Source organism: Temnothorax nylanderi, unplaced genomic scaffold, assembly GCF_030848795.1.
Source record: "Temnothorax nylanderi isolate EJ_2023f unplaced genomic scaffold, tnyl_v1.0 TNYL_tig0163_pilon, whole genome shotgun sequence".
NCBI lineage: Eukaryota > Metazoa > Arthropoda > Insecta > Hymenoptera > Formicidae > Temnothorax > Temnothorax nylanderi.
Window position 1 is genome coordinate 5,798 of NW_027249225.1, and position 25,489 is coordinate 31,286.

Sequence of the window (25,489 nt, forward strand, 5' to 3'; positions counted from 1 at the left end):
CACTGGCGTGTACGCACGCACGTGCGTACGTCGTCTGTATGTATGTATATGTATGTATGTCGTGCGTCGCGCGCGTGCGCGTTCTTTTAACAAAGCTCGCGGATGTAAGACATAATTATTCGAAATGATCGAAATCGCACCCTTTCGCACCCAGGCAAATAAAACAGCGGAAATAAAAATCTGGAAATAAGAATTTAACTATTTCGCTTCGTAATGCATGCCGCGTCAAATAAAACTAATAAAACGCGGTACCTACTTTTTGCAAATCTCTCACTGTTTGCCATGAAAGATCATCATTTTTCGAATATTTTCCGACTTGCGCGGTCTTTAGAGTACGCTCCGCTTTTGTGAAGAGTTTCAGATATAAACGTGACACGAGATAAATATGTCCGATAATAAATCAGATAAATTGTCTATGTTCGAAATTTGAAATCAGATTTTAAGGATTGATGTTATTTTAGATAATATAATGTATTTACTTTCTGTGTTTCGTGCATTTGAATAAATTCTCGCCTTTTTGTGACCTTTCTCTTTACCACACGACAAGACTTTCCCGCATTTTTCCGGTAGCCGTTATCTGAGAAACCGCTGTTGTAGTATATCGAGAAGGCGATTAGGGTCATTGGTTTTGCCAACCTACAGAATCTGGTTACCGGAAGCTGCTCCAAATATTATATAAAAGCCTTGACCGAATGTCGAGCGCAAGAAATCACTCTCGTGAGATCTCTAGGATATTGTTGAACGAAAATGGTTAAGAATTGTATCGAAATATTTCCAATACGCGAAAGCTTTGGAATTTTTCACGAGCTTCGTATTATTGACATTTATTAGTAAGTTTATTGCTTAATAATTTTTTATTTGTTTAGAGCTTTCCTCCCGTAAGCAATAATTATAGAAAGCAGCCATCGATAGATGATGAGAATTTTGAGAGATTTAACCTAATTCCATTACCGAAATAATCAGAGGGAGAACGTACAGCGATGCGATAGCGCCACTGCGAAATGCAAGACTTTACTGTGAAAAATTACATTGCCGGAAATTGAGAATGGACGTGAGCAGATTGAAAACGGTTTCCAATCAATTTTCAGTTTCGTGTGTATCTCAATTCGTCGAGTAGTAATCCCGGGTAACGGGAATCAGACAATTGCAGTGGAAAGAGGCACGCAGTAGTCAGACGGCTTGGAATTCTCCGGACTTGGCAATTTCATGCCAACTTAAATATTCCGGCAATTTTAATTCTACGTACAAAATTAAATGTATGCATATGTTCTCCGTAATCCATATTCAAGTTTGCGGTTTTGTGCGGTAACTGTGACACATTATAAAATATCATTTCTCTCTCAACTAATATTAACTCGGATGCTCGGGATGCTAACATTATTAATATTATAATTTCTGTATCTAAATTCTGTGGTGTGAAATTCCGTATTCCTTATTGAAAATTTTACGATAACAAAAATCGGAGTATGTATAGCTTTTACGAGTGTAAGTTTCTTAGCGATGAGGGAGTCCGGTGCATTAACTGTCGGGCGCGCGAATTGAATCTCGCGAGACCGCTAGTCGCCGGTTTACCGGTTCGAACTGGATCGAACGTATAGACGGTCTCTGCTTGACGTGTGTTCGAACCGGAGCTAACCGGTGACGGTCGTAATCTGTCAAAAGGCGGCGGCTCACGGTCGGCGTCACGCGAGAGTGAAGCCGAAAAGCTTCGTTCACGTGTCAAGTGCCAAATTAAAAATTCTCACGATAAAAGAGGGAGAGAGAGAGAGAGGGAGAGAGAGAGAGAGAGGGGGAGAGAGAGAGAGAGAGAGAGAGAGAGAGAGAGAGAGAGAGAGAGAGAGAGAGAGAGAGAGAGAGAGAGAGAGAGAGAGAGGAGAGAGAGAGAGAGAGAGAGAGAGAGAGAGAGAGAGAGAGAGAGAGAGGAGAGAGAGAGAGAGAGAGAGAGAGAGAGAGAGAGAGAGAGAGAGAGAGAGAGAGAGAGAGATCGAAAACTACTACATGGTGGTTACATCGTACGTGACGTTTACATTAGACAAACGTTGTGCAAAGGCCGAAGAATCGTGAGAGCTTTCTCACGGATGCTTGAGATAGATAAATAAATAAATAAATAAAGAATCAATTGTGTGTGTATTTATTCAACATTGTGGCCAAATACACGGATCTCTGTGATATCCATGTTTGAATCGCGGTATTACTTCTATTGTTTTGCGGTTTTGACGTCTGTCGATATGAGAAAGTTGGCAAATGTAGATATATCTTTCGACTTGTTAGACTACACACATTTCGACAATGACCTTTGAGTGGTCAACTCTCCGATACGCAGTTCTGAATGCTATTAGATACAAAAGCCATTCGTTTCGCTCCCTGCACTTTGTTTCCTCTCTGTTTCTCTCTCTCCCTTTTTCTCTCTCTCTCTCTCTCTCTCTCTCTCTCTCTCTCTCTCTCTCTCTCTCTCTCTCTCGAAACAGAACGTTTTCATTTTGAATACAGAAGGAGAAAAAGGTGCCATTAAAGCTAACAGAGCTATTACACATTAATTTCCCATCTACCTCTCCTATCTCCCTTCTTTTTTTTGTCTCGATGAATAATAATAGCAAAGTGGCTAGTAGCCAGATGACGTCATAAACCGCATTTGTTTGCACGGACGCGCTTTTATTTATTGTCCGCCACAACACAGTTCTCCGATCAGCTCTTCCGGCTCGCCGCAACTTTCCAGATTGACTATCGTACTTCGACGCGGTTATTCATCGTGGCATTGTCACATATCGCACCGGATTCTCTTAGGAAGCGACGTACCAAAAATAAAAAGCAAAAAGTGCGAGAAATAGAATATACTATATGTATCCAGGATATTGCGCTTTTAAGTCACGATTTTAAGTTACATTATTATCTATATATTCGATTTTTTTTTTTAATGTTATATTATTATCGTATCATAATTATAATTATGACACACATAAAATATTAATTTTCGTGCGCATTAAGTTACACGATACCGTACTCGTTGCGATAATTACAAAGTTAAATACTCTTGATTGAAACGAATAATGATCGAGCACATAATTCTAGATAAGAGAACTTTTTCTCTTTTCACGGTCGAAATACATATATTGGGGATGTCGGTAACAATATACATCTCTCTCTCTCTTTCTCCAACGGAATCACTTTGAATATCGAATGATGTAACAAAGAGAAGAATTTAGAAATTCAATTCATTTTTCAGTCTCATTCAGTGGGCATTACAATACGGAATATGGTGGGCGAGGGATCTATTTCCGCGATCGATGAATTCACTCTGTCTCTCTTTCGCGTCGTGTCGTTGCGACAGCTCGTAAACCGTACGCCTCGTGAATCGCACGTGTGTTGGTTTTTTTTTCTTTTTCCCTAGAATATAGCAGTTCGGACAACAGACGCGATTTAAAAGACGCTCGCCACCGCCGTTTGTACACTTTAAACGCTCATAATCGGCGATTGAGCTTCACGCACGTGATGTCCCGGGCGCGCATGGCAAACTACGATAGTAGTTTGATAACGCGAGTTGCATAACGCAGTGACGACGATCGCGCATTCTTTAATGTCAAATACGCACATTTGCGTGTGTGCCGAGCAATATCAACAGTTTTTTAAAACGGAATATCTCCAAATCAGAATGTCTTTCGAGCACAGGTAGTGCTAAAGTTGAAATTGAGATCGCGTATATGTTTCTTTCATTTTTATGTTAAATTTTATTTTTTATTATTGTAATTTGTTATTGAATACACAGTTAAATTCGACGCTATACAAGGACACACGTGATATACTTATAGGTACATATGCATGCATTATTACAAAATTGAAGTAGAAGGCTCTGACATTGAATATCCAAAAGTAAAGGAGGAGCAGGCTAATTAAGAGCTCAGCGCGGTAAACAGTGCGCAAATTATTCTTTGTAATTGAGTATTGCTTATTTTCGTACGAAATTAGGACTATTAATTTACCCATTCCTCCTTTACTCGTGGATAAACATTATTTCAAATTTATTACAGAATTTGTATTTAAATTTGAATTAATTCAAATTATTACAGTTTTAATTATTATAGTTTATGGCTGTTAGAAACTCATTAATATTCGTTGATATAATTTGGATGGAAATTTCCAAACATTTTCTCTGTATTTTTCGGAATTAATGTTCGCTGGCTTGTACAGCCAAATGCATTAATTTGTAAACCAATGGTCGACTGTGTCATCCGGTGACATAAATGAGCAGCAGAATTGGTGCAACTGTACTCAAGCTCCATGACCTAGAACTGCCTAGAACCTAGACAGAAGGAAACTTTTGTAATCTTAAAGGAATTTATATACCTATATAGATAGGATAGAGGGAGGATTTCGGCAGAAAACTTGGAAATATGGAAATAAAAACAATCAACAGCTTATTACATATCGCGGATATTTTTTTATTTTATTTATTTTATTTCGATTACTATTTTATAAACTTATTTAGAGCAACCAGTATAAGGACGGAAGACATTCTCTTGAAACATATTTTCTGCACTTCTTAAAAACTCACGTATTCGCTCGTCTCTCCCCGAATGACAGTGGCCCGTTCCGCGTATCAAAGATCGCAAGTTTTTGCAGTTTGCCTGGCGATACGAGTGACGCGCGCGCACGGAGGAAATTGAATTAAAAGCCGTAAACTGGCGACCGATCGGATGGGTCAGTTATCGATACGTATCGCGAGGAACGTATACAGAGACAGAGCCAGATTCGCGCGAGACGCGAGTTGTCTCTACGTTAGTACACGTTTCGCAACATGCTCATCTCTCCATCTCGTCGCTCTTCTATCTTGTACATCTAGTCTTCTCGTGTCCTCTCTCTGTTCCGGTTCTGCGAGAGTTCTGCGAGAGAGGAGAAGAGAAGAGAAGAGAAGAGTAGTAGAGTGCGTGAGTGAGTGATACGTGAGATTGGCGCAAGGCCAGTCAGACGGCGATTGCGTAACTCGCGTCACCGCGAATCGCCCGGCGGTCGCTCGATGAACATCGCCGGTGCTTGGACCGAGAGTCTCCTTGGAGGCTGGCTTGAAGGAGGATAAACGAGAGAATGAGATAAACCTGGCGCTCGCGGCGCACACGAGCGATTTCCTCATCGTACGTCCGTCGCGCGTCGACGAGAACATGCGCTTCCCGCGAGTATGTCTCTCATACGAGGCGTGCCAAAAATTCCGCGCAACTTCGCTAATTAGCACTGACAGTGAATCTATATGCGAGAAATCCCATATAATTATGAAATTCCATCGATATTAATAAGATTATAACGTATCGCTTTCTTATCTTTTTTACATTTTCGAGGGTGACATTTTTATTTCAATGTATATGAATAGCTATTTTCAAAGAAACATCGTTCGTCACTTATTTCCCCGAACTGCACTCGGCGCACACCGCACACGTTCCGTCGTAAACGAAATCGCGTGAATCGCAATTGGCGGATAATAATTAATACGCGACAGTGGAATCGAATTAATCGAATTAGGCCGCTCGTCCTCGTTCTCGTTCTCGTTATTTTTGTCTTTCATTTTTTATCTTTTCAATTTACAATCGAGCGACGAGCAATTTAAGGTGCGATAAATCGTGCTATCTAATTGATACGAAGTCGACGTCAACGCAATTGTGACTACCGCGATAATACGCGCGGGCGATCAACCATATCCGGATCATCCGCTATCGGTAGTCGAGATTCACCTTAACGGAATCGGGACACGAATGCTCTTCATTATTCTCATCGATTTCAATCACCTTATCAGAATCGATATTTATCCGCAGATAATTTTATGAAGGAGAACATTGAATGATATTATCGCAAAAAACACAGTGCAGAACAAGATAAGCGACAAAATTTCGGGTTGCGGATTCAAGGTTCTTTTCTTTCTTTTTTTACTTTTTTTTAGAATTATATATATTTCACGTTAAATTTTATTTCAGAAAACTACAAGACTTGTATAATGCTCATGACTAGATCATGACCAGAGAACGTGCCAGAGTATTAGTCCCTCTATGTCAGAGAAATTACTCATAATTTTATTAGTGACAAATTGCAATTTGTAGCAATGTCTATAATTATTATCTTCTTCGAATTGGCATAAAATGTCCATTTTGCGATGTTATACTTAAATACGTGATAATTTATGCCGTTTAGTCGCATTTATGCAGTTATCGTCTAATATTTCAGTATCTTACTGATTTCTGTAACGGAGCCAGAGTAGCAAGGAGAACAGACGAATCGCGTGCAAGTACGATCGAAAGCCTAAATATCGTTAACATCGACGGCAGGATCTCATTGACGCAATATTGGGCCGGTCTCGTTATCGTCATTTTAACTACGTCACCAGATATACGCGCGCGTCTCAGGTCTTTCGTCAGTTGTTTATAAATACTCGTGCCGTAAAGCCCCGAAAAATCTGCTTGCGCCAGAAAACCGGGGGCTGGTATCCCGAACGTATTTTTGGCCGGATTGATTTTTATACTGGTTGAGACGATGATACGCGTGTCGATTGACGTTTCTTTGACAAATAATGCGAATAAATGTTGTAGTCACTGTGTTTCTTTCCCTCTGTACTTTTGTTTACTCAGACATTGTTGATATGTTAGCTCGAGCCAAAAAGCTACGCTCCTTTACTATAGATATTGGAGGGGGGGGGGCAGAGAAAGAGGAGTTTTGACATTTACACATAGAAACTTGCTCTAAAATTTTCACACATTACATTATTTGGAATAGAGAAGCGTAAAAGAGTAAAGATGGATGTTATATGTCCTAGCATGTTGGGACCAAACTGTTGACTGTATTGACATATGTATGTCACAGAATGGGAATAGCAATTTCCATTCTTTCAGAATCATAACCAGCTATCATGTCAGTACTTTCTTATAAAGGCAACTACTATTCTACGAACTGTCAGTGACAGAAAAAGAATGTTGCATCTATCGATATTCATTTTTTTACTTAATCTTTTATTTTTATAGACTGATATAAATATTCTTATTCCGAGTATTGATATTTTAATTCTATTTGTTAAACGTTATTGTTAAACGTTACTTATTGCATATTGTTATTATTGTACGCACGCAAGTACTTTTGTACGAATAATCCCGTGTCAAGGGATGTGAACGAGGCAAACGTTAGCCATTTGATTCGGAAAGTTTGCTATCGGATTATTGACAATCGAACGCCTTCATAATGTCACGCGACAATTTTTTTGCTCCATCTCCCCCGCTCATTTTTTTTCTGTTCGTTCTTTTCGCTGGCCGAGCTTTCTTTTCGCGGCATATATAGTCTCCTTTTTTTCTCTCTCTGGATCGATCGCAATTTTATTTCTCTCTATTTCATTTTTTATTTATGATAACCCGTGTCTTATATGGTGACCCTTTGTTAGTGACGACAAGAGAGTGGTAAAAATCTTGAGCGTAAATCGGCGGACGCATCGAATTTACAAGTTTTAAAAGCTGCGGTCCTCTTAGAACAAGAAAAAAACCGTAAAGCTCTGATGGCACCTCCTCATCATAAATATATAATTGGTCGATATTTTTTACGGCAGCAACTTGTCAAACTTTCGAGAACGATAGTAATGCGATAGTAATTACATTATAACTCATGTTTTTTAACGAGCATGTCTTAAGATGCGAGAGAAGCTTAAAAACCAATATTGAATATACATATGAAATTTATTAATGGAAATTTAATTAGTATCCTTAAATCCTTAAATTCTATCCCCATTTAAATAATTTATGTTTTTTCTTTCGATCGTTTATTAACGCGCTTGTAAAATTTATTTTGCACTTTATAGGCTTATGGATTTCTATACCGTAATAGATCCACGGCTGACATGCAGCGATGACGGTGGTAATTATCTGGTAATTCGAGTAATGAGATGACTCATCACAAAGACGCGACGTCTGGAAGCGACTTGGCGTTACCATTTAACGAATAATCGCTGCCAATTATCGTTTATCCCTTCTTCTAAAAATCGCATAACGAGTACATAAACATTAACGATATTTGCACAGTGTAACGCGAAATCGAATCTCCGCGAATACTGAATTTAATAAATCAATGAAAATTAATTTTACTTTAATGAATACATATGTTGAGAGAACGAGGATAAATTTATATTTGTTATCGTTTTATATTATATACTAGCTGGTTACCCGGGCTTCGCCCGGGAGTCGTTTTTCTTCAAACGACTTCATTTGTGTTTCAATATCCTTAATAAAAAAAAATTCCTTTATCAGGCAATGGCTTATCAGGCAATTGCAAAGAATCCTTTATATCCTCGAAAAATTAATTAAATTTTTGAACCGGTTTAAAAAAAAAAATTGTTATCGAAAAATAATACACATCGTGGCAATTAAACCCATCCTCGAAAAATTAATAAAATTTTTAAACCGGTTCTAACTAAATCGATAAATCGGTAAATTAATGTAAAAGCATTCCCCGGAAAATTCTACCCCTGTTTCATACATAATTTTTTAAGATTCGGTCAAATATTTCCCGAAAAATTAAAAAAATTAGAAAAATTAGTTTCCAGAAAATCGGTAACGAAAAAATATACACATTATGGCACTCCCCGGAAAATTCTACCCCTATTTCATATTTACCACTTTAAAATTTGGTCCACTAACGAATAAGTAGTTAAGCAAACATACATACACACCAATCCACAAAAATGCTATAAATTGAAAAATATCACTTTTTTATCGACTCAAGTTCCCCAGATAGGACAGTGACAATTAAAATTCCGTCATAATGCCGTCTCTAACGTCATTATGACGGCATTATGACGGAATTAATACATCATTTGACGTCACTGTGCTATCTGGGTCAATTCCGTCGTATACAATTCTTTAAGATTCACTCAATTATTTCCTAAAAAATTTAAAAAATTTCGTAACCGATTTCTAAAAAAATCGGTAACGAAAAATTATACACTTTATGGCACTCCCCGGGAAATTCTACCCCTGTTTCATATACAATTCTTTGAGATTCGGTAAATTAATTCCCGAAAAATTGGAAAAATTTCGGTACCGGTTCCCAAAAAGATCGGTAACGAAAAACTATACACTCTATAACACTCCCCGGAAAATTCTACCCCTATTTTATATACTTTTGGTAAAAATTCGGTCGAATAGTTTAAGAGTGTATAAAAAACATACATACATACATACAGACATTCTATTTTATATAGATAGATTTTTGCAAGTGGCGAGTGACGAAATTCCATCGCGCTTGTTAATAGGACAATAGCAAATAGCTTTACTTTTTAGGTGACACAGGGAAATCTGCTCGCAATTTTACCTGAAAAGGTTTTAATTTGCTCGTTTATAACATTCGATTTTCTCTCTATCCCTTAAAGCGCTTTTTATTTTTCAAATAGTCTGTGACCTTCAAACTACTGGCTCTGTAAAAACTATTGGAGAAGCGATTGATATCTCGATGTTTTTGTAAAAAAAAATCGATTCTGACTCTATGAAACAATTCTTATAATCCTTACTCGCTATATTACGAGGTGTCGTGCATCTACTGCATCTTTAATGTAATCGTAAATTTCCAAGAACTTTTGCCTAGGGATATGGTACTCCTTAGGATTTGGTGTGAAGAAAGTAAGAGAACTTGTCTTCCTTCCGTTCTCCCCACGCGAATGCGGTGTGGCGAATAAGGGCGGAAATACCACTCTCGGAAGTCAAAACTTGGCTCATATCGTAACGCGTATCGTGAGAAGAATGGCGAGAGAGGCGAGACGACGACACGAAACGGACGAAACAGGCGGGAAAGAAAGAGAGACAACGGGATGAGCAGCAGTAGAGGTTGGTCGGTCGGTCAGGCAAAGCGCCTGTCTGACGCGGACGCGTAGCCCAGTAGCACAGATCGCGGCCTGCGATGGCTCTCAACTTGTCTGATTGTACAGAGAGTGATTTTCGTCCGAGCATTCGGCAACCGTCTCCAGCTTGACGACGAGCGAGGACTCAAACTTGAGAAAACTTATATACACGAGCTCTGAAACTCTTAAACCTTAAGCATTGACGCAGATGTGACGTTGATGACACTCCATGTGGATACATCCTCTCTGCCGTTATTAATGTTACGAAAATATTTTATTTTCTCAGTGTTTAGAAATTAACATTTATCCTGCCTGTCGTAACGAATAAAATGAGCTTACCCGGGTTTTTTATACTGTATAACGTCACTAAAGTATAACGTTTTATGTTTTGCTTTATTAAGAGAAGAATCGCGCTCGCATTTGTGCTCACATTCTTTTTGCACCAATCTAATTATAATTAATAAAACAATTTTCGCTTAAGTTTTCCAGCGTTAGAAGAAAGAGCATATGAAATTTTTTAAATTCATTTTTTGTAATATTTTACTAAAATATGCAAATTTTTGATTGGAGAAAAGAATTGGATACGATTTTATTCAAGTTTAATATCTTTAAATAACGATTTATTTCTATTCGTTTAACATCAAAGACAAATAGTATCCGATAAAAAGTAGAATAGATGAAACATAACAAAAATCCCCCTGAAAAGCTTTGACAAAGCGGATCATTTTTTCATGAGCAGTAAAAGTAATATCTATACTTCTGTGTTCGTACTTTTCGATAATAGCACGTATCTATATCTGGGCATTTAGATGAATTTTATCATTTAGCATTATTAGTGCAATTACGTTAGACAAATAGGTTATCGTCATTCACCCTAGTCACAATATATCGGAATCATCATTAATCTCAATGCGAGGCGTTCAATCAGTTTCCGATTCAAATTACTTCTCTTGTCTTCTACTTAACGCAGTTATTTCGCCAGTTAAGGCCTCGTTCTTCTTGGCAAAATTTCCCTGAGGAGCGATCTTTCAGTCTGTCAAATAAAATAGTCTAGATTCATTCCCTCTATTCCCGTTTTACTATGCTGACAATATATATCTTGATAAAGTCCATTCTCATTTCTATTTCTTTTTCCTACAAAAATTCCTATACAAATTAGCATTTTTCGATAACGCCAAATTAGTCTTTTGCTGGAGGATAAAAAGCTCCGATTATCTCCCCCCCCCCCCATATCATTATATACGCCGTAATCGGCTTTTATCCATAATCTATGCGTAATCTTGACCGGATTCATTTTTGATCCTGAATTCCATCGAATATTCGAAATCTTGCGTGTCGATGCGGCGACTCGGATGAGAATCACCGGCCACGGGGAGCTTGCGCGCTGTCGTTTCGGGGGCGCGGACCGACGTTGCACAGCAGTAGCATCGCCATGAAGAGCTGTTGGCGAACGGGTTGCGCGCGCAACCGGGTTTGCCGGCGAACGGGTGTTGTTACGACCGCAGAGAGGAGCACGAGGGGTACGAGGCAAGTAGGGGGCCGAGGGGGTGCCTGCAAGCGAGTCGCGGGGCTGGCAAGTCCCGTTGGGTGGCGGACGCGCACTAGGTCCTAGGTAAATTGCTAATTGGGATGGATATTTGTTACTTCCTGTACTCTGCAGTAATCATCAAACCTTTTTGATTGATAGAGATCTACAGTCGAATTTTTCCTTGTCGCTCGTTCCGTTCGCCAAGTAGAATTTATCGGTCATCGAACGAAGCGAATAAAAAAGTGGAAAAAAAATAATTTTTCCTGAGCAGGAGTTAAATTCATTATACAACTTTATTAGGAAAATACAACTATTGTTATAATTTCATTAATTGAACTTGAGTGTGAATATTTTTGGAAAAGATTTGTACATTTGTTCAAGTCGATGGAGACACGACGGTCGGCATATGGTCTTTACTTCACATATCAATGACTTAAAAAATTAAGTCACGGGAATACCGAATTTTTTAAATTTATCCGGTTTCTCAAACGTGGCTTAATTTCACATACGGGATTCAAGGAGGGAACGAGGGAATTTTCCCTAGACGCGCGCGTAGATTCTAGTAGGGCGAAAGAGAGAAGGGGAGAAGAGAAAGAGAGAGAGAGAGAGAGAAAGAGAGAAGTAAGACGGGTCATGACGTGCGGGATGAACACCGTTGGTAACAGAGGAGGGCGTGCATAGGAGCGGAAAGAGTAGGGAGGCGATCGCACGGCGGGGGTAGGTGTCGCGGCAGTGGGGAATACGGGTCGATGATGCCGGCGGTCCTCGACGACACGAAACGCCAGTCAGTCTCTGGTCCACCCGAAGCCGCGTTGCTAATCCTCTATCTTTCACCGAACACCGTTCGCCGCAGCCATGGATGACAAGGTTTGTGCTTAGAGCTTTGTCAACGAACAACAAAAAGAAGAGAGACAGGGAGAGATAGAGACAGAGATAGAGATAGAGATAGAGATAGATAGATAGATAATAGATAGAGAGAAAGGGAAAGAGAGATTGTGTGCGTGCCTGCGTGCCGTGTGTGCGGGAGTGAGACAGAGAAAGAACGAGAAATCGCCGCGACTACGAAGCATTTTCGAGAGGTGAACTCTCGCACGGCCCTACGAGGCCGGTTGGAGAGCTTTTGTCAGGCTCACACGGTGGCGAACGGAGGACTTCCAGAAAGAAGATGGTAGGAGGGTGTCTGTCAAGCGCAGCTGATTCGAGTGACAGATCGGTCTACTAAGGGACTCCGCGAGTAGTGACATTTCAGTGACATCACGCGCCTCGCGGATTTCTTCTCTTGTAGTTGCATCAGTGAATTAAATTTAGTTTTCACAAATTGAACAAGTAAATTGTAGAGAATGAATGTGTAAGACAGAAACGAGCTCGTGTGAAAGAGAGAGAGAAAGAGAAGTTTCTGAAGCTCTTCCTTATCTTCCTCTCTCTTTCTCTTCTACTCTCCTTTTCTCCTTTTCTCCCTAGATTGAAATACCTGTTCGATAGCAGACTAGTCCCTTTCCATCTCTTTCTTTCGTTTTCTCTCTTTCCCTCTCTTCCTCTCTCTCTCTCTCTCTCTCTCTCTCTCTCTCCCTCTCTCTCTCTCTCTCTCTCTCTCTCTCTCTCTCTCTCTTCCCCTCTCTCTTCCCCTCAAGTTTTTGTCAAACTTGTCGCTGATCAGTTCTGTTAGTGCCGTTACCAGGAAAGCGAGGAACTTCCGATTTGATAACTTCCTCGTTCTCTCCTTCTCATTTCTGTCTCGAGCATGGCTTCTCTCTCCGTGTCTTGCCTTCCTTTCATTTGTTAATTCTCGCGACTCCGTGGAATATGGTAAAGTTTTACGATACTTTGTGCTTATCGTAGATTTTTTCTCCCGTTCCGTTTTTAGAACTAGTCGCTTCCCTCGCGCGCCGCTTTTCTCGACAGTGTGCCGTGCGACACTTCGCCGCTTATCTAATAGCGTTTTTCATTGGCAGAACTGGTGCGCACTCAGTGCACATTAAAGCCGTTGTACCTGATTTAATCTCTAATATTTAAAGTAAAATGCAAATATTTCGACTGATAAAATACCCAGTACATATTTTACCAAATAGTGCAATAAAGAATATTGAGGATTTCGTGATTTAACCCGTTTATATTAAACATACACTTTACGTTGGTTTGTGTACGACGGCTTTAATGTGCACTGAATGCGCACCAGGCAGCTCTGCCAATGAAAAACGCTATAATAAATGTCAACGTGCGATCGTCAACGCCTTCCTCGTGCTCTACTAAGCGAATGACAGATGATCTCGTTGGAAAATTAGGAACATTGATCGTGTCGAAATATTTTTAAAGGATTTTCAAGTTCTCCGGAAGTGCTTAGTTTCGTCCGTGGAAAGTTCTTCGCAGATATTCAGACTTCGTTATAAAAAAACAAGTTCTATCCGGAAGTTACTCGGCATCAGTCGCGGAAGTCCGTCAATGATTAGCTGCGGATAGAATCGTCCGATCGGCGAGCTCGATGGAGATTTTGCTCCGATGCTCGTTCCGTCCGATGCAAATACGCGCTTAGTGATTTTCTCGGCGCGCTTCTGCGCAGATTGCTCCGCACGCAAGCTCGTTCGCTCGCTCGCTCGCTCGCCGTGGGTCGCAAGATTGCTTCTCTTCACGGAAAATCCTTATCTTCATGTCTCGTCGCCGGTGGGTGTCCTAATAACAGTGGTCCCCGATGATGATCGGTGAGGATATGAATTCGGAAATCGCATTGTCGGTTGTTGTTTTATTCTCGGAAACGCTTCTCGAAGACGAACGGATCGATTAATTATGCGCGTCGTCGTGGCAGTAGCGGAAGGATGGATCGACGGCGACCGTTATTTTTAGAGCCGCGCTAAAGTTCAATCGCTGCGAACCCGTGTGCCGCATGAAAGCTCCTCGGGAAAAGGTGGTATCGCACTTTCGACCGATACAGTTGATATCGGACGAAAATTAGATGGTCTAATAACGTCTCATTTCGAGACGTTAACGTTATTTCGATCCATAGGCTCGTTTCTAAATGCACTCTGTAAAACCTACAAGATTTTTTCTGTAATTGATTTATTGATTTACCGAATCTAAATTAAAACTGCGTTAAAGTGGCTTAATTTTTTGTACATGTGTAATACACATTGTTATCGCGTGACAACGCTCTCATTGTTAATAATACATTTATGATTGCTTTCGATGTAGCAAATACTAATTCGTAAAACTGTGCAATTGAGTTTTTTCTGGCATAGTTAGTTTTTCAGTAATTCACGGGTTAGGTTATGTCTTTGTGGTAAACCGCGAATTAGATCTGAATTGAAGGGATGATTTAATGGCTTAAGCTATTTAGGTCTTCTCTATCTAGACTCCTCGTACTTCGCTCGTTATCTCCAACTCTCAAAATACAAACAACGATAGTAATTCTACGGATAGTCGAAACAAGTATGTAATCTCGAGGGACACGAGCGACACGCCCTCGATCTAGAAGCTCCACCATTTCCTTCCTCCATCCCTCAGCAACATCTTTCTGCCGAGTTTTTCATTAGTTATTTTATTACGACTTTCCGGCATGCTTATGTCCGGATTCACTATGAGATGAATAGAAAATCTGATTTTGACTTTCGTCCAGCTGAAAGAGGTTTTATCAATTTTATTTCAATCTTTCAAACATTTCTTAAGAGACACAATTGTCTTGGTAGTCGAGAGAGCTGAGTGCTGTTAACAATGTTACTTAATCTTACGTGACCATCACCTCAGTGCCCAGTACTCAAGATACGATAGCGTGTCAGAATGAGAAATAAACGCAATTCCTTCTTTCTTCTTTTGTCGGTTTTGATACAGCTATGCACGAGTTTGCGATTTATAATTACACACACCGTATTTAATTGAGAAGTTTAATTCTTTTAAGTGGTTCTTACCGGTGTTTCCTATTCATTGAAATTTCTTGGACCGACTTCCGCTTCTCGATTACTTACCACCGTCATCGTCGTTGTCGTCGTCGTCGTCGTCATTCACGCGTGAGTGACGTATCTCGCGGTGCTGCGCGACATTGAATCGCCAATGTTTAACGCTCGTCAAACATCATCGGTGTGTCGCGTATCGATCGTTTAGATTAGCGCTCTCGAATCGGCCAGCTGGGATTATGCGCGTTTCCGCGAACGAGTTGCATCTCGCTGCATTTACGCGAAACTGTTTCTGATTTAACCTCTGATTTTTTTATGGATCTGTATAAGGATGTTCTTGAATCTAATTTTTGCAACAATTTAAAAATTCTCTATATGAATTTTTATCTATGTCGACTTTATCCTCTAAATATCTTGATGTGACAAAAACTCGATCATAAGTAGAGATTTTATTCTTTATGAAAATAATTAATTATTGCTTTAATAAATCTTCAAGTGTTTACAATAGTTTTTTATTATATACTTGGAATATTCAGCACTTCCTTAGAGTTTCTTTAAAAATTCCATTTTTATGTATACTTTTTGACAAATCGTAGTGAATATAAATTTTAGTAGTTTATTATGATAAATTTACGCCACAAATGTTACATTAATTTAGCGTATACATAAATTACGCTTATTGACGTAATCACACGCCAACCAGAATTAAACTGTTACATATGTTGAGTTGTGCGAATTCATCCGCGCCGCGCTTTCATATCTTACAATTAGCGTCAAGGTAGCGAGCGTCTCTTATCATTCTTCCGCAATGTCAGAATCATACACTTTTTATTTGACATTATCTATTACGTGTGCATTACGGTAATAAGCGCGGTAATAAAGATGTTGACAAGTTTCATTGGATTTCTTTAAATATTTTCCCATGCCTATTGCTAGGCAATTCAGTACCTTGTAAAAATGGTCCGTATCTTGAGGGAATATACTGCCATTAATAGCGTACAAACGACATAATTAATATTTTTTTGCAATAGAAAGTGCCGTAAAAAGGATGACATACTTGCAATTTAAGCACTAAACAAAAGATAGAGAAATATTATTCAAATCACACAGTTAAGTTTGAAGAAATAAATTAAAAATTCGGTAACAATGTATACTTTATGAGTTAAGACTAGAATTAGAATCTAGAATAGAAACGAAAGAGTCGTGAAAACAAGTACGCTGGGAGATGGACAGCAAGATAGGTTGTTTTCTGGATAGCCTTGCCAGGTCCTGAACGATCCGGATAATACCGGATCGTTCAGGATTTCAGCGACTGTCCGGTGTCTGCTCCGAGGCTTCGACCGTTCGGTGCTTAACCCTATGGATGCACGGAAGGGATTTTTCAAGTCTTGTAGTCTTGTATTTAATCTTTTATGACATTAAAGAAATCTTGGTATCTTTCGCCGTTATAGACGAAAGTTTTGACGACATTTAAAATTTCTCTCGCTAGAATATTTTATTTATTTAATTCAACTATGAATCCAACGATCTCGTCGTGTCTCCTTTGTGGCATTTCAACATATATCGCCGCGCGAAATTATAACATGACTGTATTTGGAGCATCTATCCGTTGATTCACCCGCAGTTCAGCTGACATTTCGATCGGCATCACGTGCCGGCCGAACTTCTCCTCCGCACACGACACGCCTCGCATGGCAATTGTTGGTGTCACTCATCGTCGAATCGATCGCGACGAGGCGAGGGTGAACTTTTCTTCGAACTTCGGTCTTAAATTCGTTTCGTTTTTGTCCCTGATTTTATCGTCGTAATGTTACCACTCGATTTTTCCACAATACGTTTCTCCGCTCCAGCGATGAATCATTAATATCTACTGATTTCCGATATTGATTTTGCGCCAGGTGGAAAGATGTTTGCTTTTAATTAGTCAACGATATTTAACTTCCGACTTAATTCCACTTGTTTTAATTTGCCTCGATTCACTTCAGTAATATCGGCGACGATTCGGCCGCTATTTCCGAGTAACATCCTCGGAATAGCACACCAGCTTTCAACTGAAACGAAACTCGACCATCGACTGGATCGATATCCATGGTATATTTAAGGGCCGTTAGTTCAGAGCGCAAGTCCTATCTGGAAATAAAATGCTCGATACTAAATTGGAAGGTTTCTTGTGTTATCTTTTGCTTCCGCTTGACTCTTTATCTTATTACATTTATTTCCGGACTAACAAAATGTTATTTTGGTGAAAGATTCCACACGTAGCTGCTCGAAATGTACATTTTAGGAAGACGAAATGAGGCGAGACAAACATAATTTATAGAAAAAAATTCCAACATGGAAGTAAATAATTTAAAATGATCAGAATTAAATTGAAAGTTGATTATGATTCGTGAATCGTGCAAACATTTTTTTCAGTTTATTTTGCTAATTCTGATCGTTAGTAAGAAGATATTTTTATCTAATCAATATACTGTCCTTGAGGCGTGAGTTTACTATTTTCGTTTGCCTTTATGTTTTAATAAATAAAATATTGTCCTAATTTAAAATACCTTCTCTCGATTAATATCGTGTTCGATCGCGATGAAATTTTCTTTTGATTTCGACAACAATTCATTTATGAATTATGAGCCATTGCACGAGTCATCAAAGTTAAAGCGTTTTCGGAAATTTTGCAATAAAATTTTGCGTAATCCAGCATGTAAGTTAGATCACTTTTACTATCTTAAATAAATTATCGTCGATGACAGTTAATATCCACTATACGACGAATAAACTCAGTTTAATGATTATTCCGATGTTCAATAATAGGATAATAAAACAATTATACGAAATTTTGTGACATCTATTAGTGCATCGACAAACTTGTCTATTTTTCGAAGTAGATGTACGTATGTTAATATTAATTAAAAATTATTTTAATTTTTATTTTAGTGCTGAGAAACGAGATAAAATTCAAGCTAAAAATAGATTAAGCTTATCGCTTTATTCTTTCGAGTTCAAAGTCTGTTAATCTAATTGTGATCCATCGGATTTAATTGCTTCCTGAAGACTTCCGTTTAAGATCCCTATAACTTTTCTGAAGTGACCGATGCCTTTATTGGGTCAGAAAAAATGTACACCTACCCATATAGGATTTTATGACCGGCCCAGTACTAAGCCATTACTGTTTCCCAGAGTTGGTGTACTGGCACAGTACTGGTAACCCTACCGAAACAATACTGGTGCAACCATGGATGATAACTCCGGTCCAATACTGGCAGACAGTACTGGTCAGCCGTTGTCTACTTGTGCTGCCCCAGTATAGGATTTACTATCGGCTTAGTACTGCGCCAGTACTGGTTGCCAGATTTCAGACTGGTTGATAATTAATTAAGAAACGAGTTTTGTTATAAAATACATATATATATGTTTTGTTTATTTAATTATTATCAATCTTCAAAAATAAGGTTACATTAACGTTAACATCAATCCAAAAGTGTGTCACATTTTATTATAAAAGTGGACTCCACGATACAACTGATATAAGTTGTGCAGTTCCGTCATTTATACATCGTTCTTATAACATCGTTGGTCGTATTTTAAATAAGAGAAACGGATCCTATCAAATGCCATCTATCGGATGATTCGACATTTGCATAGTCATTTGGTAGTGATGGTTCAGTACTGTCTGACAGAATATTGGCCGATGTGCGGGTGCCAACCATTGGCCAACCGTAGGGCTTTGTCACAACGCCTGGCTATTCTATAGGTAGGCAGTCAGTTATTTACCACTGTTGGTCGAGTACTGGCTGACAGAACTCTGGCCGACAGTTGACTGCCTTACGTTGGCCAAGCGTAGGGCTTCGTCACAACGCCTGGCTATTCTATATAAGTAGGCAGTCAGTTATTTGCCACTATTGGTCGAGTACTGGCTGACAGAACTCTGGCCGACAGTTGACTGCCCTACGTCGGCCTTCGTTGTAACGCCTGACTATTCAACAACCAGTAAATTGCCAACGATGGGCCAGTATTGGCTGATAGATTCTTGGCCAATGATTGAGCGCCATAGCTTCGGCCAAGCCTTGGCTTCCTTGCCACTACGGGCAATTCCTATATGGGTAGCGGCAGAATAAAATTTTCTTTAGTATCAACTACAATTCTATGAAAATTGAATATTATTAAATTGACACAATTCGAATAATAATATGGATAATTAATAATTAAACTAGGAACTTTTTTATGGTAGTCTAATGGTAATCTAATGGTAGGATAAAAGAGGTTTATCCGTAGGAACATCGTGTTATAACAGATTCTAACAAAAGTGGAACTTATCGAACTTATCAAACTATGAACTTTCACATGAGTTTGAATGTGGTGTACGTGTTTATATGTTATGATCGAATCTATCGATTTTATAACTATGAAAGTATACTATACTGCTCGAGGGAATTAGGATATTGCTTTCTTAAATGTTTACTTGTTATAGATATCTAATGTTTTGAAAATTTCTTTTATTAATTCAACATATGATAATTAAGTTTGTTTATATAAAGGCGGTATCTAACTTTTTATAGTCGTTGGAATCTGATTGCAAAGATATAATCATGTAATTACATCGATTCTTTCGAGAAGATTTTATTGTTTTCTGAACAGAAAATTGAAATTTTTGTATTAATGAATTCTGCTAAAAGAATCATACGTAAAGATTACTTCTGTTCTCTCTATATCTGTTAAACAAATATTTTCCTGTTTATTAAAGAGATTTTCATGTTTATTAAAGAGAAAACGTTTTAGTAAAATGTTTGAGAGCATCTTTTAAGCCTGATCTACAATGTGTTCTTTGCTTTCTGTTTTCTGCTCTTACCTCTTTGCGACTATCTCGTATTTCGCAATTCCGTCGCGTAATGCGATGTTTTTTGTTCTCTGTCGCCCAAGATAAAAATTGACGAACTTCAGAAGAGACAAGAAACATCACGTTACGCGACGGAATTGCGAAATACGAGATAGTCGCAAAGAGGTAAGAGCAGAAAACAAGAAGCAAAGAACACATTGTAGATCAAGCTTTAAAGTATCTCTTTTATTCTAATCCGAATCTTGTTGAATTTCCTTTGTAATAGACATAGTCTTGCCAAAGAAAACGGTAGAATCAATTCAATTTCTTGTAACATTGGTACGTGGAACGTCGTTTCTTTATCATAAATGGCGAAATGCAGCTTTAATCTTAAATGTACGATGCACGGCATCTTTTTCTCTCTTATTCTTTCTCGATATTCATTGCGTCTGCGAGATTATACGCGCGATTTTGTTTTCCCCTCTTTCCTATCTCAAACTCGGCTCGATCGCGAAACTAAAATGAACTAGCACGAACCGGTTGTGTACCGGTATCGTATAGAAAAAGAAAAATAGCGATTGCGCGCATGTGTATGCATGCATCGGCATGCCTTCTCTATCGACTTTTTCCTCTGTCTAACAGGTGAATGAATAGATAACTAGGAATTTTCATTGGAGATTCAAGTCGAACATATTTTTTGCCGGTTACCTTGATTAATTCAAAATTTTATTCATATTTTTTTATTTTATTAAAGAATTTTTAAATAATGATTTTTATTACATTTTGTTGTAATTTTGATTTAGACATAAGGGAAAAAGACATACATATACATATGTTTCAAGCACATATTTTCAAAATCTAATTTTGTCCATAATTCAACCAAATTCGATAATTTAATTTTCCAATTTGGTTCACAAAGTCGGTTTGCATCTCTGGTTTTAATTAAAATTCTCGCATGCGATAAATGTGTAGTTAAGCAAACTCGTTGAAAGTATTGTGCATGCGTTGCATCTACGCGTCGTATTTTTATTTTTGTATTTCGCGCACGTTTCGTTTTCGACATAGATCCATTTAGATAGTAGATTCAATAGACAACCTCGGAAAACCTATGTTATTTCCTCGCGATTGTTCTTTTTCTTGCGTCACGAGGAGAATTTTACACGATGCATATTATATTATTTCTTGAAACTAAGGATAAGAAATAGAAGTAAATTGACTCTTTGAAAAGGAGACTTCTTACACTAATAAAGTATAAAATATATGTCTTCTTTTTTTCAATGTGAAGAAATAGTCTTTTAAACGCGACTGGCGCTTGCCAATGTCAAATCTTGTTGTTTAGATTTTCTCTGATTGTGGTATGAAAAACGATGAAAAACTCTCAGCGACATATTAAAACCGTAAGAATGTCAAGGCAAAGAAGAAAAATCGATTCGCATGCCGATCCTGAGATAGACGACGTTGTGTCAGTATAAAGCGCGCTAAACTCGATCGCGTGTCGGTTGTTATGAGAAAATCGTATTGCGAAAATTTCCATGACCCTCCGACATACGCGATCCGTATAAATTGCAAAAATTTCTCAGTATAAAGGATAATCCAAGATGCAATTTGCGAAACATATGAGTCCGTTGCATATACTGATCTATATATAAAGGCATTTAGAATCAAGAGAATGTAAATTCCTGTGATATGTTTTAATGAGTTTATATGCTGTGTCTTATTAGTTATGCGCTTCTGTATACGCTGATATACTCTTATGTAAATTTATATGCGATTAATTTAAAACATGTAATCGTATAGTCATTCTCTAAAACGCATTTTAAAAAAATCGATTTGTGCTGTAATATTTGATTTATGCTGTTAATTATGTATTAAATATATTTAAGTAATTTCTGTTTTATCGCAAAATAAAATATATGTCGCGAGACTAAAGTGTTTTGAGAAAAATTGCATCACAAAAATGGTAATACTTTTAGATAATTATGACATTACAAATTAATAAAAATTAATCGCTCTTCTGTAAAGCAACGGAAACTATGATAATGTCACTCGGATAATGAACAGTGTGTGTACGGAAACGCGTTGCGTTGAATTAATTTTTTGTTTGGCGCGTGGGTACACATATTTATTGATGAATCGAATGTATGCATTCGCTTACTCGTATGTCAATCGTTCCGCGCCGCATCAGTGAAAAAGCGCCAGATGATGATGTATACGGATGAGAGAGAGAGAGAGAGAGAGAGAGAGAGAGAGAGAGAGAGAGAGAGAGAGAGAGAGAGAGAGAGAGAGAGAGAGAGAGAGAGAGAGAGAGAGAGAGAGAGAGAGAGAGAGAGAGAGAGAGAGAGAGAGAGAGAGAGAATCTCCTTCTAACAGCTATGACATAAATACATTCAATGTCTCAAAGACTTTCAGGGACGGCCGGACGAGAATAGACGAAAATCCAATTTTAATCACAGAACCTCGACCCGCGCTCGCCGTTCCACGTCGCACAGCATCACGGATGAGAATATCGATAGAAACGGATTTTCGAAGTTTGTTCATACTTTTATCGGGACGTAATCTCGATGGATTCAATTTGTATAAATATCATGGACATAATGAAAAAAGAGTAGTATATCTCATTCCGATTTCCTCATTTTTATCGTCCAAATAAGAGATCATTCTCGCGTATCTGTATCTATAATCTCGCGAATAGTTTTCAACGTCTGATTTTTTAATTTGATTTCGTGGATGTCCTTAAATCGCGTATTTCGGGATGTTCTGTCTAAAGGGGGCTCGACAGCCCGTATTGAATAATCCATGAGTCATTTACGCGGCTCGTCAGATGATGGAATAATTAGATTGCGGTAATTGAAAAAAATGAGTTCGCGAAGTTTAATCTAGGATAAGAGATTGAATCAGAGAGTGAAACACAGTTTGCGGTGACACAATTCTTCACGTAAATAGGTACCAGGCAGAAATGAGAAATATAATTAAAGTGGAAATATTCCGAACTTGTAGAGTACCGAAGATACATTCTCTTACAAAATAGATGAATACGCGTCTGCAGTTGACTCTTTAATTATTCGTTTGTTACAAGCGCGATATCTATGCAAAACTTGACAATTGACTCGGACTCTCGGACTCTCTTGCTACAATACGCTTGAGACTTCTAATCTTCAATAATTATATGTCTATATCTTTATTGCATAAGTTTATCTTCAACTACTACACATAATTATACAATTAATAATCTTGCGATCATCACGTATTTATTTATTACAGTGTTTTATTTTTTATCAGAGTGTTTTTACCAAAATGATATTTAAATGCAATAATATATATGACATATATATCAATAATTATATATCTACATATATTTTTACACAAGACATTAAAATTTTTTTTTGTAATTTTATAAAATATACTTTTCCTTGGAAGGAAGACATCATAAATTATATAAACAGTTCTCGTTTTCTAACGTGTGGGGGTATTACGTAAATTGATCGGAAACCTCGATTGAGCTTGTTTGTACACTTTTTTACAGTTTATCCATTATCATTAGACAGCACAGAATGTACACGACCATATCTGTTTACTTCTTTGGATTTGAAAACGCTCGAGTCAAATCTCTCCCGATAATTAACGTTGTCTTACTTTCGTTACTTCATACTTTCGTTAAAAATTCGTTAAAAATTTTAATTATAAACACAAATTTCTAGCAAACATTTGCCGACGACACGTGAATCGCGAAGACATTTCATCAATAAAACGCGCTTTGGCATCAAGTCACGCGATTCAATTTCTTCAAGGTAAACGACGCGAATTTTTCGCAGATGGAAGAGATTAGATCGAGAGATTATCAAATAATTTGTGTCTCTCGGATATTTTTAACTGATAACTGAAAAGTGTTACATAAAATTGAGTTAAAGTAACATAAATAAATAGTGACACGTACTTGAGACTCGTTCGTGTTTTTTAATTTATTTGAAGTTGCACGTTATTTATTTTCTGCGTAACATCAATTGCGTGCTTCTAATTGCGTATTATTACTCGCTGTTCACTCCAAGATATATGAACTCGTTTCGCGGAAATTGAATTTTATAAGAGATAGAGAGAAAGAGAAAGATAGCGAGGGAAACGCATAGGCAGGTGGATTAAGTAAGATAGATGTACCTACGAACAAATTTATTCTTTTCGAGTTAACTCGTCTTAATATTTAAACTTACAACGAAACATAATAAAACGTAAAAAAGATTGAAGAAATTTATCATGGTCAAAATTAGAAGTTTTTTCGAATTGCTCGTACGTATCGAAGTTAAATCCTTGAAGTTAAATCGAATATTTTACCGACCGAATTAACATCAAATATTATCGCGAAAATCTTGTTACAGCTGGCATTGCCAAAATACCTATACTCTACATTTTCCGAAAAATCCACGGAAGTTTGCGAATAGATACATCTGAGACGAGAAAAATCAGCTTGACGGACAAATCACATTTGATGCATACAGGGAGCACGTAGCGTGCTCGAGTTAAATGACCAATCTCTCCCTCTTGACCCAATTCGTAAAACGTCCTGTGCCACGCACTCTGCGTGACGTCACACGCATAGATCTCTCCTCTCGTGGCGGTTGCAAGAGTGAGTAATGCGTGAGGGTGCGTGCAAGGCCAGTCAGACCAGCCAGCCAGCCAGCCAGCCAGCCAGCCAGTCAGTCAGTCAGTCATCCAGTCAGTCAGTCAGCCGTTGCATGGCAACGTGGTGTTCGCGTTCTGAACGGCGGCAGTGGCCGAATATCGACCAGCTGACAAACAGCTCATCCACATTCATCCACATCGCGTGTCTCCATATCTACGAGAAACATTGGAACATTCGCTTGGCAGAGGGTGCGGGTGCTGTAGGCGCAAACAAACGCGCGCTTCTTGCCGATAAACGAAAATTGAAAACCGAAAATAGCTTTTGATTAATTTTCAAATCCTTTAAAACACAAACCTTAAAAAGTCTCAGTTGGCTGGGTCTAGTAATTCAACATACACATACACGCACATACACGCAAATGCGCGCACGCACGCATTAGATTATGCGACACATAGTTTATGGCTTCGATCATCTTATTAACTCGTGTCTCTCAAAGGAAGTCTAACAGACTAAGAATTCTGACACCTTTATGTCATGTCTCTCGCTAGGGCAATTGTGCATATCTCTGGCATCTATAAAAGTGCCTTATCTGAATGCAAAGGTATATATACATAAGATATTAATAAATATTTAAACGTCAAATCAATTAGATTAATAAATTGGGAATTTTTACAACCATTTTTCCATTTACAATATTAATTACGCAAATAATGTTTTTCTGTCATAGGCGGCAATATCTACAAGTTTTTGAAGGCACCGAGGAAAGTTTGATTAGGCCTAAATTATTCATGATATATCGTGACCGATG

At 38.3% G+C, this 25,489-nt stretch overlaps 1 protein-coding gene and 1 long non-coding RNA gene across 4 annotated transcripts in view; one reads left to right on the top strand and one right to left on the bottom strand.

Annotated features, from left to right (window-relative positions):
- Positions 1-3,701: 3,701 nt before the first annotated feature.
- On the bottom strand, positions 3,702-4,932 carry LOC139777797 (uncharacterized). Its single transcript, XR_011719435.1, has 2 exons — positions 4,550-4,932; positions 3,702-4,297 (listed from the first exon to the last, which is right to left on the bottom strand). It is a non-coding gene; the product is annotated as an uncharacterized lncRNA (long non-coding RNA).
- Positions 4,933-12,097: 7,165 nt separating this feature from the next.
- Atpalpha (sodium/potassium-transporting ATPase subunit alpha) overlaps positions 12,098-25,489 on the top strand; it is a 39,197-nt gene continuing 25,805 nt past the window's right edge. For 2 of the 3 annotated variants that reach the window (XM_071715409.1, XM_071715410.1), the window contains exon 1: positions 12,103-12,242. In XM_071715409.1, the coding sequence (XP_071571510.1) occupies positions 12,231-12,242 (12 nt within the window). In that variant the 5' untranslated portion in view covers positions 12,103-12,230. Of the gene's footprint in view, positions 12,243-25,489 lie in introns of all 3 variants that reach the window. The other variant, XM_071715411.1, reaches the window with a different exon arrangement.